General features: G+C 41.8%; 1 protein-coding gene across 1 annotated transcript in view; it reads left to right on the top strand.

The window, feature by feature from the left end:
* Positions 1–16368, top strand: part of PITPNB (phosphatidylinositol transfer protein beta) — a 45722-nt gene that overhangs the window by 11436 nt on the left and 17918 nt on the right. Inside the window, exons 2-5 of the mRNA XM_073673175.1 lie at positions 2339–2369; positions 4391–4536; positions 6263–6354; positions 13756–13763. Of these exons, the coding sequence (XP_073529276.1) occupies positions 2339–2369; positions 4391–4536; positions 6263–6354; positions 13756–13763 (277 nt within the window). The remainder of the gene's footprint in view (positions 1–2338; positions 2370–4390; positions 4537–6262; positions 6355–13755; positions 13764–16368) is intronic.

Here is a 16368-nt window from a genome sequence, read left to right as displayed (position 1 = left end):
AGGACAGTTGGTGCTTTTAAAATTCTATGAAGATGGGAGGGGGAGCTAGGGGAAACAGACAATCTTCTGCAAGTTCGCCCGAAAGTTTCAGTTCTCTATAGAACTTTAGGAGCATCTACTGTCATCTCAGGAATGGGAAATGTGTGATCACTGAAGACGGGTTTTACCTGTGAATTGAGAATTTAGAGAATGAAATATCAGTTTTGGAGAAGGAAGCTGATTTCTCCAATAAGATATATAACAAAGAGTATTATTTTCATGTGTACTGTTTATACATATATATATCACAACTGTCATAAGTGTTCTTAATGACGCTTATTACCGATTATCAGCCTTTGTAGACATGTTAGCGATCACTTTTTCTGGGATAAAATCCTCCTAATCAGTAGCACATGACCTCATGTAAGCAGGGGGTGTGCTCCTAATGTACAGTATGGGGGGGGGGGACGTCTATTACCGATCGTTCTGTTCCCATCAGGCCAGTGAATGAGCCCCTATCTACTTGTACATACACGTCGCTCGATGAGGGGCCGACATCAGCCTGTCTGAATGGCCCTTTAGGACACGGTCTTAGTTGCACATGGTTCTATGACTTACTGTATTCTGCTCAAAGGTGGAAAGTCCTGCTCAAATTCTTGTCATACTCCGGTCAGATTTATAGCAAACCATGCATTTTCCTAGTGTGTCCTGTTCTGTGTGACACATCTCGGCGCACTGCTGCCTACGTCAGTCATTGGGGAAGATGTATATTTTATTTCTTTATTTTACTCCCTTATATAGCGCCATTCATTCCACAGCGCTTTACATATATGTATAGGCAGCATTTCCTCGGTGGTATTGTCATTGGGTATATGGGTCTCTCCTATGGGCATCAGTGGTACAGAACAACCCCCTAATAATAATTTGGTCCATTTTGCTATCAGCTTGTCTGTTTTGGACTATTTATAGTGTCACATAGGTGAGCCAAGATGAAAAGCTGGTAACTAATGGTGTTAGCCATGTGCGGCTAGTAACATGCTGGGCAGGAGTAAGGTGGCCGATGCAGCTACATATATGCTGTTGGCACCTGTAGACATTTTAGGAAAACCAAATAGATAAAGGACTTTGGATAAAACTGCCTCAGCTAAGTTTAGCTTTTTAGGAGGTATTCCCACAATCTACACTCCTCCCATATCCATAGGTAGGGGATAGCTTACTGATCGCTGAGGGTCATATTATTGGGATCTAGTAATGCTGATAACAGTGCTCTACAGACCCCGACTTCCATGCACTGTAAGTACACTCTGTCTCCGCACCATTCATTCTCTATGGAACTACAGCACTTGGCTATTTCCAGCAATCCCATAGACAATGAATGGTGCGGAGGCTGAGATTGCGCATCTCCACTGCATTTCTATTCTCAGGATCGCAGTTAGACCTCCTGCAATCAGTAACCTACCCCCTAAACGATGGATATGAGAGGAGTGTAGATTGTGGGAATACTCTCTAAAAAGCTAAATTTCACTTTATTTGCTGCAGGTCTACCAGTTCTCTGAATGCTGAGCACTGTATGTCCCTGCCCACATCACTCACTGACAGATTTCTGTCTACACTGCATAGGCAGAAAGCTGCCAGTTGGTGGTGCGAGTGGGGTTTTATACAAAGCTCATGAATATGGAGGACAGCAGGTTTACTAGTTCTTTAGTGAGAATCTCCTGATGATAAAACAGTGACGTTATAAAAACTGCAGAAAGCGGCCCAGTGAGTGACACATTGCTGGAGTCAGGTTCTCTGTCTCTGCACTATGCTGCTCTCAGATTAGGTGTCAAAAACAGTGACCGATTCAGTTTACATGGCAGCGATGTTGTCCTCTACAGACCGCTGCAGCCAGTCTATGACCTGCCTCTAAAGGGATACTGAAATAGACAGAAGCCAGTGATTGGCTGCAGGGTTCATGTGCTGTATATGGGATGTCCCTGCTTCAGTCCTATTACAAGATCCTTATGCTGCTATGGAGCAGCAGGTGATTCTATGTAAAAGTTATCGGCCTCAATCGCTGTTCCACATGCTCAACTCCCGATAAAAGCTGATCATGAGGAGACCACCTGCCGACTCCCCTGCAATCAGTTTTTTTTTTTTTCTCTCGCAATCATGGATAGAAGAACTTCACTTTAATCTGTAATCAATGTATACATAATGTATCTTTAGAGCATGAAATGGACCAATCTCCCTTCTGTGGCCTCCACATTGAATATGAAAATATATATATATATATATATATATATATACACACAGCTTCTTTTCATATGCACAGGTTTATTATCTTTCTAAGCAATGTTTTTTTTTGTTTCTTTTTTAGCCGAGTAGTTTTGCCGTGCTCCGTGGAAGAGGTATGCCTTTACTTACTAACGTCAATCTCTATCCTGTATTTGATGATAAAGTTGATATAATGATAATATTATTAATAATATCATGTATTGGAGTACAATAATGCAGAATGTGGGGATGGCTGCTAAGCTAGCACTAGTTGGAACAAAGTTTCCTTACATCTCGAGAAGTTCTACTTTAGATCATGTACTGTGATCTGCTCGCACCTTGATGACTGATGGTGGGTTCACATGTTGCGGCCACGGTGCATTTTTTGCCACAGTTTTCCAAACACCTTGGCAACCTATTATCCTCTTCTCTGGATGCCGGTGTAACTGCCTCCAATTACTCCAGCGTCAGTCATTTCCCGGTCTGTACCTGCCGTGTGCTGCAGATCATTGCTGACACATCACAAAGATATGGAAATCCACTGTGAACGTGTCTGTGCAACGCATTATAGAGGTGCAGAGTGAGACTTGTCCGTGTCCCACACGGTTCACCGCCTGTAGTCTGGTTACATGAGCAGTACGTCTGATTTAGTCTTAATATGGCCAACAATGTTTCCGTTTACTTCCATGTGCTTTTTAGCTTGTTTGATAAGTTTCCGTATTTGCATCCATCCTCTTTTATTCTGTTTTCAAGGAGGCTTTTAATACCCAGATTAAGAACAATCATTGTTGTAGCAGACCTGTCAGTTCTTCAGACTTGACTGCTTTAATAAACATTGGTATTTCCCATTAAATAATTGAAATAATTCTGGTGCATCTTTTTTTTTTTTTTAAACTCTGCTTTGTGCTGTGCCTGTTATTCCTACTGGAAGTGTATAAATACATTGACAACTGGGTGTTACCTATTGGAGATGTGTCTCTACATTGGCTTTGTCCAATCAGTGCTAAACTGTGTAGGGACAACCCCTTTGACAAGGGAAAACGGGTGGCAATTGTCAATTGAGGAACTGATAAAAGGGCATTTGTCCCTTCATTTGTCCCGGTTTCCCTCTGGTTTATTCCTTGTTTTCTTTTTACATATAAAATTAAAGTTTGTGCCTTAGATTTTTCTATTGGGATAAAATTGAATTGCTGTGTTTCTAGTTTATTAAAAGGAATCTGTCAACAGGTGTTTATGTAATCTGACAGCAGCTTGAGAGGTGGGGACAGAGACCCTGATTCCAGTGATGTATTTCTTAGTTTACTGGGTGCAACAGTTGTGATACAATCCGTTTTCTCTGTTGCGAATCTAGCGGACCTCCGTTGTTGAGCAGTGCGTTACCCACGCCCATACCACTGTATGGTGTCAGCTGCTAATCAGTGGTGAGGACGTGGTTGGACTAGCATATGCACCAGGCATCCTGTCCTGTAGTGGTGATCTCCTGCTGATACTACAATGATTGTAATGAATCAATGAAACACAGCCCAGTAAGTGGCACATTGCTGTAATCGGTCTCTGTTCCACTACACCATGGTGATCTTAGATCACGTCGCAAGAACCTGCTGACTCATTCCCTTTAAAAAGTTCCCTAAAAAGCAGGAGTAAAGCGCGTGTCTGCCTTCTAACATGTTGACACTTGGTCCAATATTTTCTAGTACTCATGGCTCAGTTTTAAACTGGTCAAAGTGGATCTGCCATTACATTTCACAATACATTGGCCGGTGTATAAGCAGTGTGCAGTTAGCTCCCCCTACTGGTGGCTGCTGTCATCTTTTTAAATCTGTCCATGTTCGGAATATGAAAAAAGAACTATATATCGGGTGCAGTGTATTAGTTTAATAAAAAGCATGGACCCTGATTCTCAGCGGCCGGCCTTGGGCTATGGGGTAGTTTATCTTAATGTGGCTCTTTAGGATCTGCCCAGCTTGTCAGATACTGGCACAGATTAAGCTCTGTACTTTTATCTATCATTCAAAGTTTCTGCTATTATTCATCCTGACAAATTGATAATTACTGAGGCTCACAAATACGAGCTTGGCAGACCTGCTATTATCAAGTTCTTTGTTTCCGCACACAACACATTTTTCTTTCCTGTTTTCTTGCTGCACTTTTTCAGTATCAAGTTGGTCAGCTTTATTCTGTGGCAGAAGCTAGCAAAAATGAAACGGGTGGCGGGGAAGGAATCGAAGTCTTAAAGAATGAACCGTATGAAAAGGATGGTGAAAAGGGCCAATACACACACAAAATCTACCACCTGAAAAGGTAAGCCCCCCAGAGGATCCTGCTCACTATAGGGGTGTTGTCCAGACTTGTATTGTTGATGAGTCACTAGGCCATGTTCACATTATCAGTATTTGGTCAGTATTTTACATCAGTATTTGTAAGCTAAAACCAGGAGTGGGTGATAAATACAGAAGTGGTGACGTGTTTCTATTATACTTTTCCTCTGATTGTTCCACTTCTGAATTTTTTCTTACAAATACTGATGTAAAATACTGATCAAATACTGAAGATGTGAACGTGGTCTTAGGATAGGTTATCTATCAGATTGAAATACCAGGAGAGCCAACAGCCAAAATAAAGTAAAATAAATCTGTATTAAAAACACTTAATGACAAGATAAAGAAATAAATGTTAAAAGGAGGTGTCAAAACAGAGGCTGACACCACAATAGGTGCCTTACTTTGAGTAAATTTGCCTGTTGGCAAATTATGTTTTTCTATTTGCAAATCCCATAGAAAAGTAGTACAGCAATGTCATAAAAATGAAGGACAAGTGTCAAAGTAATTCCTACCTTACATATCCAGCGGCAAGCGCTCGCAATGCCCGCCCCGCCCACGGTCTCCATGGCAATGCGTCTTCTTGGCCTTTCTTCCCCCTGCCCACCTCTTGACGCATCTGATGCGGGCAGCGGTGATGTCAGAAGTTGGCTTTCGGGGATACGGTCGCATTTAGACCCTCTTCTATTGGTGAGTTCAACGAAAGTCTGTGCCTTGGCCCTAAAGTCACCCCTCAGAAGAAGCTGAATGCAAAACGCGCGTCAGGGGTCTTCTTCTTTTTCTGACTTCCACTTAGTGTTTGCCTCCTTTTTGATCCATTTACGTTTTACAGCCAGCATTTTTACATGATTATTTGGATCCATGGCCCAGGATGTCTTGTATGTTTTGACAAAAATGACTGTAGGTTCAGTTCCACAGGTTTATTTTTGCTATGACGTGATGTTCCTGACTCTCTTAACAGGTTTTGACACTGCCAATTGATCTGATGTGGAACTTGTCATTTGATCTATCCAAGTTTTTAGCATGGAAACGTCCTGCAATCGGTCACCTGCCTTCCCATACAGTGAATGATGATGATTTGCAGCACAGGAGCGTTTTTTCTTAGATTGCTTATTGAGATGTACTTCATAGGTTAAAAAAAGCCTTAGGTCCATCAAGTTCAATCTTGCTCCACCGGTCATAAATTCATTCCATTTCAGAATCTTCCATTGCTACCTCTTGTAGTAGTCTGACTGCTCTAAATGTAAAGAACCCTTTCCTCTTTAGCTCCTGGAATCGCCTTTGCTCCACATGTAATGAATGTCCCATGGTCCTTTTGTAGTGAAAAAGCAAATAACCCTGATAACATTTAATTTGATCAGAAATGAATATTAATATTATTAGGACTATTCAGAGTATATCTCCTCCTGTGCATAACATTAATTGTGGTTGTATTGGCTCCTGGTAATGTATGATCACAAGGTTAATATTGGGGCATACAGCTTTATATTTTTGCTCATGGTGCCTTCTCCCAATAGTCCAATTATATCCAAATGTCTGTGTCAACGAACGCCTGACATTCCCGATGTGTTTCTACTAATTCACTGATGACATTGACAATATAGGTCTATGGAAGTCTAATATTTGCAGATGGCGAAATATTCATGATGAGAAATAACACTGCTGAAAAGAGATTATTGTGTAATTACCGGATTTCTTTCTCTTTCCAGTAAGGTCCCTGGCTTCGTGAAGATGTTTGCTCCAGAGGGATCCCTGGTATTCCATGAAAAAGCCTGGAACGCTTACCCTTACTGTAGAACAAGTAAGCCGCGCTCCGTCTTATGGGAATACCTATTTTCTGTCACTTAGGCTGGATTCACGTGTCTGTGCCTTTCTAAAGGACGCACATGGATGGATGGAATCTTGTATAATGGACCCATTCACTAACATGACTTTGGTCTGTGAATTGGACATGTATATATATTTTTTTTTTGCACAAATGTATGCAGAAATTAGACCTACTAAACGTGAAGTCAGAGTTTCCATCAAATGTACTTTTTACCTGTATTGGCGGTGGGCACCTTAACACCTGTCCACAGAATAGGTGATGTGGATGTGAATACTTCTTTTTTGATCTTTCACCTGCATATAGCCAGCCTCCTTTGAATATTTGTAAAGCACCTTCATGCTGGCATAGGCCTCCATTATAGTGAAAAATGGTAAAGCGGGTTAAAGACCTAGAGAGGGGGGATGCAGCTGCAGATCTGCAGTGGGGCATTGGCTCCAATAGGTATGGAGAAAGGAAAGATGCAAAAAAAAAAAAATCATGTATGGAAGAGCAAAAAGACTCCTAATGTACAGGTTAAACGCGGCATGTGCTCTGTATGATTGGGTGAATTTGTGGATGACCTTATTTTAAGTGTTTCAGTGCAGTATTATTATGAGTTTTTCACTTTCTGAAAACCAACTAAGCGCAGGCTGTGTATTAAAACAAACACCCCAAGCCATTCTTTACTCTCCCCCTACAGGTCCAGCGCTGAGTCTCCGCCGCTGCTTCCAGTGTCCATTATGGTCTGCAGTGCTGACATGACGTCGAAAGTGCTGCAGCCAATAAATAAGCTCAGCGGCTCTGGCTGAGTAGACTGCATGTGCCGCAAAGACTCAGCCATGGGCAGGGTGACTTATGAAGAGGGGTTTATTGTGTGTGTGTTTTTAAGCAAGCTGTGCCTGGGGACATTTTAAAAAAATAAATAAAAAAGCTAAAAGCCCCTTGCCGGCCGCTGCTGCAGATGTGCAGGCCATGCTCCATAGCTGTATGGAGAGTGGGCTCAGGTGCTGGGCACAGGCTGTGAATGCCAGCTTTCGAGAGGAACTGATGTGATCGGAGCCAGCTTGACTTGCTAAATGATGCTGTCAAGCTTAGAAGGCTTTCATTGGCAGCCGTCCATCTGCTGGCCATCAGCAATCGAGGAGTGCTGAAAGGTAGCCATGGCAGCCTTGCCCTGCAGAAGACCCCATGTCTCCCATGTTAGAACCCTGATGATGCACAGCCGGAGGCTGGACTTCATAGAATGTTGTAAATTTCACAACTACACTACTATAGTATCGCAGCATACTATCCTAAGGGGTCTAGTTACTAATGTAAGAAAAAATGTCATTTTTTTTAAAAACCTCCCAAAACACACACACCCTGTTCCCTTAATGTAAATAGAAAAATGTAAAACAAAAAGACTTGTGTGATTGTCCAAATTAATATATATGGCAATATAGACAGAAAAGTGGGAAAAAAAGGTATGGCTCTTGGAAGAGGAGAGGAAAAAATGACAGCTCAAAAATGAAAAAATAGCCTGGTCTTTTAAGGGGTTAAGTATTAAGTGCATAGTGCTGCAGGTGATCTTTCCAGTTTCCCCATGAAAGAGCGGGCTCACCACTGCTGGTTGGCACCATTATGGATGTCCTTGGAGAAATGTTTATTTTAGTTTATTCAGGACTTATCAGACCTGTATTGTACTCTGAGCACCATGGAAAGAGGCTGCTTGCTAATTCGACATTGACTGTTCTGGTGGGATGCCATCCTAGTCATTCCTGGCCATCAAGTTCCATATGAACGGTTTTACAGACATTTAATCAGAGTCTTTCCTGCAGAATTATGTGTCCCTTGGGGTCAGGACGCTGCTGCTATTCTCTCTGCATTTCCTGCAGAATTCATTACTTCCAATGTTACTTTCAATTGAAAAAAATCCTAAAGATTGTAACCACACAAATTGTATAATGGGTTATAATCCAGTATTGGTGCCGAGTCATTATTCTCATTGGGTTTTCATTAATGGAGGTATGTTACATGTTATACTCAGTCCCTAGCTAAATACAATGAGATAAATCAGTGTTTCTACAGACATTAAAGGAAATCTGTCAGCAGTTTTTTGCTACCTCATCTGAGAGCAGCATGATGTAGGAAAAGAGAAGCTGAATCCAACGATGTATCACTCAGATTACTGGGTGCAGCCGTTCTGACACAAAGTTCCTAAATTTAGCAATGCAGCAGAGCTGAGGAAGCTAACCCCGCCCCACCAGACTGTATATACAATGTCTATAGATAGTGAGGTACTTATCACAGGAGGGGGTGTGTCGGACCAAGAGGTACACACTGCTGGTCTGAGAAATGATAAGCTCCTGGTGCTAAAACAATCATTGTAAGCAAGCAAAACAACAGAGCTTGATAACAGAGGCATTGCTGAAATCTGCTTTTTAACCCCTGCAGCATGCTGTCTTCAGATTACATGGCAGAAACCTGCTGACAGATTCCCTTTTAAAGGTTTTTTTCCAGAATCAAAAGTAGAGGCAGACACAGATTCTGCTGCAAGTTCTCCTGAAACAACAGTTACAATTCTCCATGGAACTCTATAAGCAGTAAATTCTCCATTATTGACATAGATGACGGTTGATGCTCATAAAGTTCTAAAGAGAATTGTAACTGTTTGAGAACTTGCAACTGAATCGGTCTGCCTCTGGCTCCTCCCCCTCCATAGAATGTTAGAAATACCAACGGTCATCTCCTATCTCAATAATGGGGAAATCTGCATTCACTGAAGACAGTTTTTACACTTGAATTGAGAGTGAAAGATCAGTCCAGGAGGAGAAAGCAGCAGATTTCTCTGATAGGATTTATTCCATAGTTGCTTATTTTCATGTGTACGATTAATTTATTTAATAAAAATTAAAATTCCAGTTACTGTGGAACGCTTTAATGAGCTCCTGTAACGGTGAATACTAGCTGTGTATCTCTAAATCCTGTGATGCTGGAAGACTAGGGGATGTCATCAGTAATTTGGTTTATCTTTGTACTTATCTAGAACTAATTAATTATTTTAATGTAATTATTGCTATGGAATTCACGCCACCTGCTATTCTGGTAAGGTTAGTGTCAGCAAACTATAGAAAGTCTACCTTTATAAAGAGTGGTGAGAATCCCAAAATCTATGCTAAATGGATCAGCTGTGGCACAGAATCACAATGTGGGATTTTTCTCTTTTAAACCACCACTCCAGTGTTTTTGTTTTTTTATCGCAGCTCTGGAGTGGTGCCACTAATGTAAGATCCCTGGTCCTAGTCTCATACTTACCCGCCGTCGTCTTCATCTGTTATCAGCGCTTCTCCCGTTGGTCTCCGGCACTTTGTGACCTGCTGAATCGCTCCAGTGTTTGCTGGGTGAGCCGGAAGTCACTTTTCTTTGCAAGTCTATGAGAGCCTTATTCTGGCTTTCATACACTTGCATTGAGAGCCTGGGGCCCACCAGGAAAAAATCAATCTTGGGGCCCACCGGCACCATGCAGTTACCGTATATAGGAATAACATAAGTCCACAAACTCTTTCAAAATGAATCAACTTTATTAACAAATAACCAATATAATGATTAAATAACAAACTAAAGAAACACTCCTGGCAAAAGAGGAACGCTGTTATCTTATTCACATCAGTGTGTGATAAAGTGCCATAACAGAACAATAACAATAAATACTTTCAAGGTACATTCTCTTAAAGTAGAAGTGCCACAAATTGAACCTGCATCTATCTAGCATCATTGTAGCAGCACCAAACTTGGCCCAATGGGAAAACTTAAAGAATTCTGTAAGCATTTTGGAAGTTTGTATTGGACGTTTTCCTCTCCTCTATAATACAGTACCATTCAATTGTTAGTGAAAGGCCCAAAACAACAAATAAACACACACTAACAGTCATTCAGCAGCAAAATTACAAACGTTTTTTTTTCAGAACAGAAGATGACATTGCATACTTATTAATAATGTCATCATAGTCTAAGTTCCTTGAAATGTCACACTCAATGTTCAACAGAAGGAGTGACTCTAAAAGTTCCTGTCCAATCAAAGACCTCAGACGATTTTTTACAATTTTCAGCTTTGAGAACACTCTTTCACATGAAACCTGGGTGCAAGCAAGTGTAAGAAGTGTCTTGTAAACTGCAAAAATGTTTGTGTAAGCAGCAGAATGTAGGTGGGAACCAGGCATGTAGAGTCCATCCGTTCACCTTTTGTGCGTCGCACAAAGACACGGTGGTTGGAACCAAAGATCTCAAATTTGGACTCCTCAGACCAAAGCACAGATTTCCACTGGTCTAATGTTCATTCCTTGGGTTCTTTAGCCCAAACAAGTCTCTTCTGCTTGTTGCCTGTCCTTAGCAGTGGTTTCCTAGCAGCTATTTTACCATGAAGGCCTGCTGCATAAAGTCTCCTCTTAACAGTTGTTGTAGAGATGTGTCTGCTGCTAGAACTCTGTGTGGCATTGACCTGGTCTCTAATCTGAGCTGCTGTTAACCTGCAATTTCTGAGGCTGGTGACTCAGATAAACTTATCCTCAGAAGCAGAGGTGACTCTTGGTCTTCCTTTCCTGGGGCGGTCCTCATGTGAGCCAGTTTCTTTGTAGCGCTTGATGGTTTCTGCAACTGCACTTGGGGACACTTTCAAAGTTTTCCCAATTTTTCGCGCTTACTGACCTTCATTTCTTAAAGTAATGATGGCCACTCGTTTTTCTTTACTTAGCTGCTTTTTTCTTGCCATAATACAAATTCTAACAGTCTATTCAGTAGGACTATCAGCTGTGTATCCACCTGACTTCTGCACAACACAACTGATGGCCCCAACCCCATTTATAAGGCAAGAAATCCCACTTATTAAACCTGACAGGGCACACCTGTGAAGTGAAAACCATTTCCGGTGACTACCTCTTGAAGCTCATCAAGAGAATGCCAAGAGTGTGCAAAGCAGTCATCAAAGCAAAAGGTGGCTACTTTGAAGAACCTTGAATATAAGACATATTTTCAGTTGTTTCACACTTTTTTGTTAAGTATATAATTCCACATGTGTTAATCCATAGTTTTGATGCCTTCAGTGTGAATGTACAATTTTTATAGTCAGGAACATGCAGAAAAATCTTTAAATGAGAAGGTGTGTCCAAACTTTTGGTCTGTACTGTATACCTGACAGGAGCCCATAGATTCTGCTGCCTCCAATAATATATACGTGACAGGAGCCCATAGATTTTGCTGCCTCCAATAATATATACCTGACAGGAGCCCATAGATTCTGCTGCCTCCAATAATATATACCCGACAGGAGCCCATAGATTCTGCTGCCTCCAATAATATATACCTGACAGGAGCCCATAGATTCTGCTGCCTCCAATAATATATACCTGACAGGAGCCCATAGATTCTGCTGCCTCCAATGCTATATACCTGACAGGAGCCCATGGATTCTGCTGCCTCCAATAATATATACCTGACAGGAGCCCATGGATTCTGCTGCCTCCAATAATATATACCTGACAGGAGCCCATGGATTCTGCTGCCTCCAATAATATATACCTGACAGGAGCCCATGGATTCTGCTGCCTCCAATAATATATACCTGGTAGGAGCCCATAGATTCTGCTACCTCCAATAATTTATACCTGACAGGAGCCCATACATTCTGCTGCCTCCAATAATATATACCTGACAGGAGCCCATACATTCTGCTGCCTCCAATAATATATACCTGACAGGAGCCCATAGATTCTCCTGCCTCCAATGCTATATACCTGACAGGAGCCCATGGATTCTGCTGCCTCCAATAATATATACCTGGTAGGAGCCCATGGATTCTGCTACCTCCAATAATTTATACCTGACAGGAGCCCATACATTCTGCTACCTCCAATAATTTATACCTGACAGGAGCCCATACATTCTGCTGCCTCCAATAATATATACCTGACAGGAGCCCATAGATTCTCCTGCCTCCAATGCTATATACCTGACAGGAGCCCATGGATTCTGCTGCCTCCAATGCTATATACCTGACAGGAGCCCATGGATTCTGCTGCCTCCAATAATATATACCTGACAGGAGCCCATGGATTCTGCTGCCTCCAATAATATATACCTGACAGGAGCCCATGGATTCTGCTGCCTCCAATAATATATACCTGGTAGGAGCCCATGGATTCTGCTGCCTCCAATAATATATACCTGGTAGGAGCCCATAGATTCTGCTGCCTCCAATAATATATACCTGACAGGAGCCCATGGATTTTGCTGCCGCTGCCTGGGGCGACGCCGGGTCCGTCCTCCACAGCGCGCACAGGAAGCAGTCCCAGGGCGATGACGTAATCGCCCTGAGACTGACTTCCTGCGCACGCGCCGGCAGTGTCGCGCTGCGCAGAGGAGGCAAAGGGGCACTGCGGCAGCAGGCAGAGCAGGGAGATCGCTCTCTCCTTGCTTTGCCGCTGCAGAGGGCCCCTTTTCCTGCAGTGCTGCCGATATGGTTAGCGAACCGGGGGGGAACCTCTCTTCTCTGTACAGGGGGTAGAGGGGCGGGGCTTGGGGGCGTGGCCAACGGGACCCAGGGCCCACCGGGGGTTTTCCCGATCCTCCGGTGGGCCAGTCTGCCCCTGCCTGTGACCATTACTTCTGACTTCCGGTCATTGAGAAGTTTGTGGTTACAAGATGGTGGTGCAGGACCGGAAGGGCGCCTTGATTTTCTGAAGACTGTGGGTGGCGAGTATAATATTAGGTGCAGGGATCTTGCTTTAGTAGCACCGCTCCTGTGTTGCAATACAAAACCCTGGAGTGGTGCTTTAAAATTGGGACCATTTTAATCAGTTGTCTACAGTATATGATGCCCACAGTGGTGTGCCGGAGCTCACTTTTACAATTGTACCTAATAGTTGCTTAATCCTCACATTTTAACATATCCAGAACAGTAATGGTGTATACAAACTGCGTCGTATAGCAGGAGTTGTCACTTATTACAGGGTCCCGATCAGTCTGTGTTCACATTTCCAGGGATACATAGGGGGGATTTCCTGATGTATACTTCTGGCTGAAATCTACGACACATGCCACCGTACAGGCATAAGTCACCCATTGGTCACCATTGTATGGAATAGTGTAGCCACTTCGCCATTCTCTATGGCAAGAAAATGCCTAGAATGGGATGATCTAGTGATGATGAGTCTCAATATTTTTTTTTCTTGCAGGCGATATAATAATTATGATAAACCTTATAGAATATTGTACTTGACCAAAACACTACTTTATTACATTGATGAGACTACTGAAACTTGTGACTTTTGTTCGGTTACTTATCTGCTGTCATTTGGCATTTCTAATCTTATTTTTTCTCTCCTTGTTCCTGTATGTGCTTTGCTATTTTTGATGGATCAGTTGTAACGGTGAGTTTACATTTATGTAGTCTTTGTCCCCTTCTTGTGCAGATTTTTTATGGCTGTAGACTTTGATATAATACATAGATGGGTGTGAGTTTTTCCTTCATTGTAGTCTAAGGGGTCGCGTTTCTCCTTATGGAGAGTGACACACCAGCTCTGGCACGTCAAGGTGAGGAGGCTTATTCGCCATGCAATGCTCCTCTGGGAAATTTAATATGCAAATTGCCTCTTCAGAGAAAAAATAGGACTTAGGTGGCGCTGTAGAGTACAAGTCCTCTTTTATCTGAAGAGGCAATTTGCATCCTTCATTGTAGAATTCCTGTAGTTGAAGATGGTAGTGTTTGAGAAAAATCTAAGTGATGTGCATGTTCAATAGATAAACAATTTAAAAAAAACTTAAACCTTTCAAACCACTCCTATTTACCTAAAAGTAATATGAAAAAAATACATTTTGTATCACTGCATCTAAAAAGGCTGAAATATATAACATATTAAATCACTTAACCCTCAGGGAGAAGTTAAAGTAGAGGGGAGAAAAACAAAAACCTGACTTGCCCCCCCCTCTCCAAAAAATAAAAGGTTGGATAAAAAGCCATAAAAAACTTCTATGTATCTCAAAATGATATTGATAATAGCTACACTTAGTACTGCAAAACACAAGTCGTCATATGGCTTAATTGATGGAAACATGATATTGTTATGGTGGGTCTCTGAATAAGATGACCCAAACCAGATTTATTTATTTATTTTTTTTAAAGATTTTCATTCTTTAAAAGAGGTCAAACATGGGGGGAAAAAAAAACCTATAGACGTTTGGTATTGGTGTAATTGTACTGACCCGCATAATAAAGCTAGCATTTACCATAACATGGTAATTAAAAAAGGGGAAAAAATTAAAACACATATTTAAATGAAGGTTTATATATATATATATATACACACACGTTACAGACCAAAAGTTTGGACACACCTTCTCATTTAAAGATTTTTCTGTATTTTCATAACTATGAAAATTGTACATTCACACTGAAGGCATCAAAACTATGAATTAACACATGTGGAATTATATACTTAACAAAAAAGTGTGAAACAACTGAAAATATGTCTTATATTCTAGGTTCTTCAAAGTAGCCACCTTTTGCTTTGATGAGTGCTTTGCACACTCTTGGCATTCTCTTGATGAGCTTCAAGAGGTAGTCACCGGAAATGGTCTTCCAACAATCTTGAAGGAGTTCCCAGAGATGCTTGGCACTTGTTGGCCCTTTTGCCTTCACTCTGCGGTCCAGTTCACCCCAAACCATCTCGATTGGGTTCAGGTCTGGTGGGGTGCTACGCCAAATGACCTGGCCGCCACAGTCATCACTCTCCTTCTTGGTCAAATAGCCCTTACACAGCCTAGAGGTGTGTTTGGAGTCATTGTCCTGTTGAAAAATAAATGATGGTCCAACTAAACGCAAACCGGATGGAATAGCATGCCTCTTCAAGATGCTGTGGTAGCCATGCTGGTTCAGTATGCCTTAAATTTTGAATAAATCCCCAACAGTGTCACCAGCAAAGCACCCCCACAACATCACACCTCCTCCATGCTTCACGGTGGGAACCAGGCATGTAGAGTCCATCCGTTCACCTTTTCTGCGTCGCACAAAGACACGGTGGTTGGAACCAGAGATCTCAAATTTGAACTCATCAGACCAAAGCACAGATTTCCACTGGTCTAATGTCCATTCCTTGTGTTCTTTAGCCCAAACAAGTCTCTTCTGCTTGTTGCCTGTCCTTATCCGTGGTTTCCTAGCAGCTATTTTACCATGAAGGCCTGCTGCACAAAGTCTCCTTTTAACAGTTGTTGAAGAGATGTGTCTGCTGCTAGAACTCTGTGTGGCATTGACCTGGTCTCTAATCTGAGCTGCTGTTAACCTGCGATTTCTGAGGCTGGTGACTCTGATAAACTTATCCTCAGAAGCAGAGGTGACTCTTGGTCTTCCTTTCCTGGGGCGGTCCTCATGTGAGCCAGTTTCTTTGTAGCGGTTGATGGTTTTTGCAACTGCACTTGGGGACACTTTCAAAGTTTGCCCAATTTTTCGCACTGACTGACCTTCATTTCTTAAAGTAATGATGGTCACTCTTTTTTCTTTACTTAGCTGCTTTTTTCTTGCCATAATACAAATTCTAACAGTCTATTCAGTAGGACTATCAGCTGTGTATCCACCAGACTTCTGCACAACACAACTGATGGTCCCAACCCCATTTATAAGGCAAGAAATCCCACTTATTAAACCTGACAGGGCACACCTGTGAAGTGAAAACCATTTCCGGTGACTACCTCTTGAAGCTCATGAAGAGAATGCCAAGGGTGTGCAAAGCAGTCATCAAAGCAAAAGGTGGCTACTTTGAAGAACCTAGAATATAAGACATATGTTCAGTTGTTTCACATTTTTTTAAGTATATAATTCCACATGTGTTAATTCATAGTTTTGATGCCTTCAGTGTGAATGTACAATTTTCATAGTCATGAAAATACAGAAAATCTTTAAATGAGAAGGTGTGTCCAAACTTTTGGTCTGTACTGTATATTTTTTCTCCACCACAAAATAAATATAATTCTTAGTTTTTC

This window comes from Phyllobates terribilis, unplaced genomic scaffold, assembly GCF_046119375.1.
Source record: "Phyllobates terribilis strain yellow unplaced genomic scaffold, ASM4611937v1 Scaffold_1__5_contigs__length_1240528914, whole genome shotgun sequence".
NCBI classification, from domain to species: domain Eukaryota; kingdom Metazoa; phylum Chordata; class Amphibia; order Anura; family Dendrobatidae; genus Phyllobates; species Phyllobates terribilis.
This window is presented reverse-complemented; position numbering and strand designations above follow the sequence as displayed.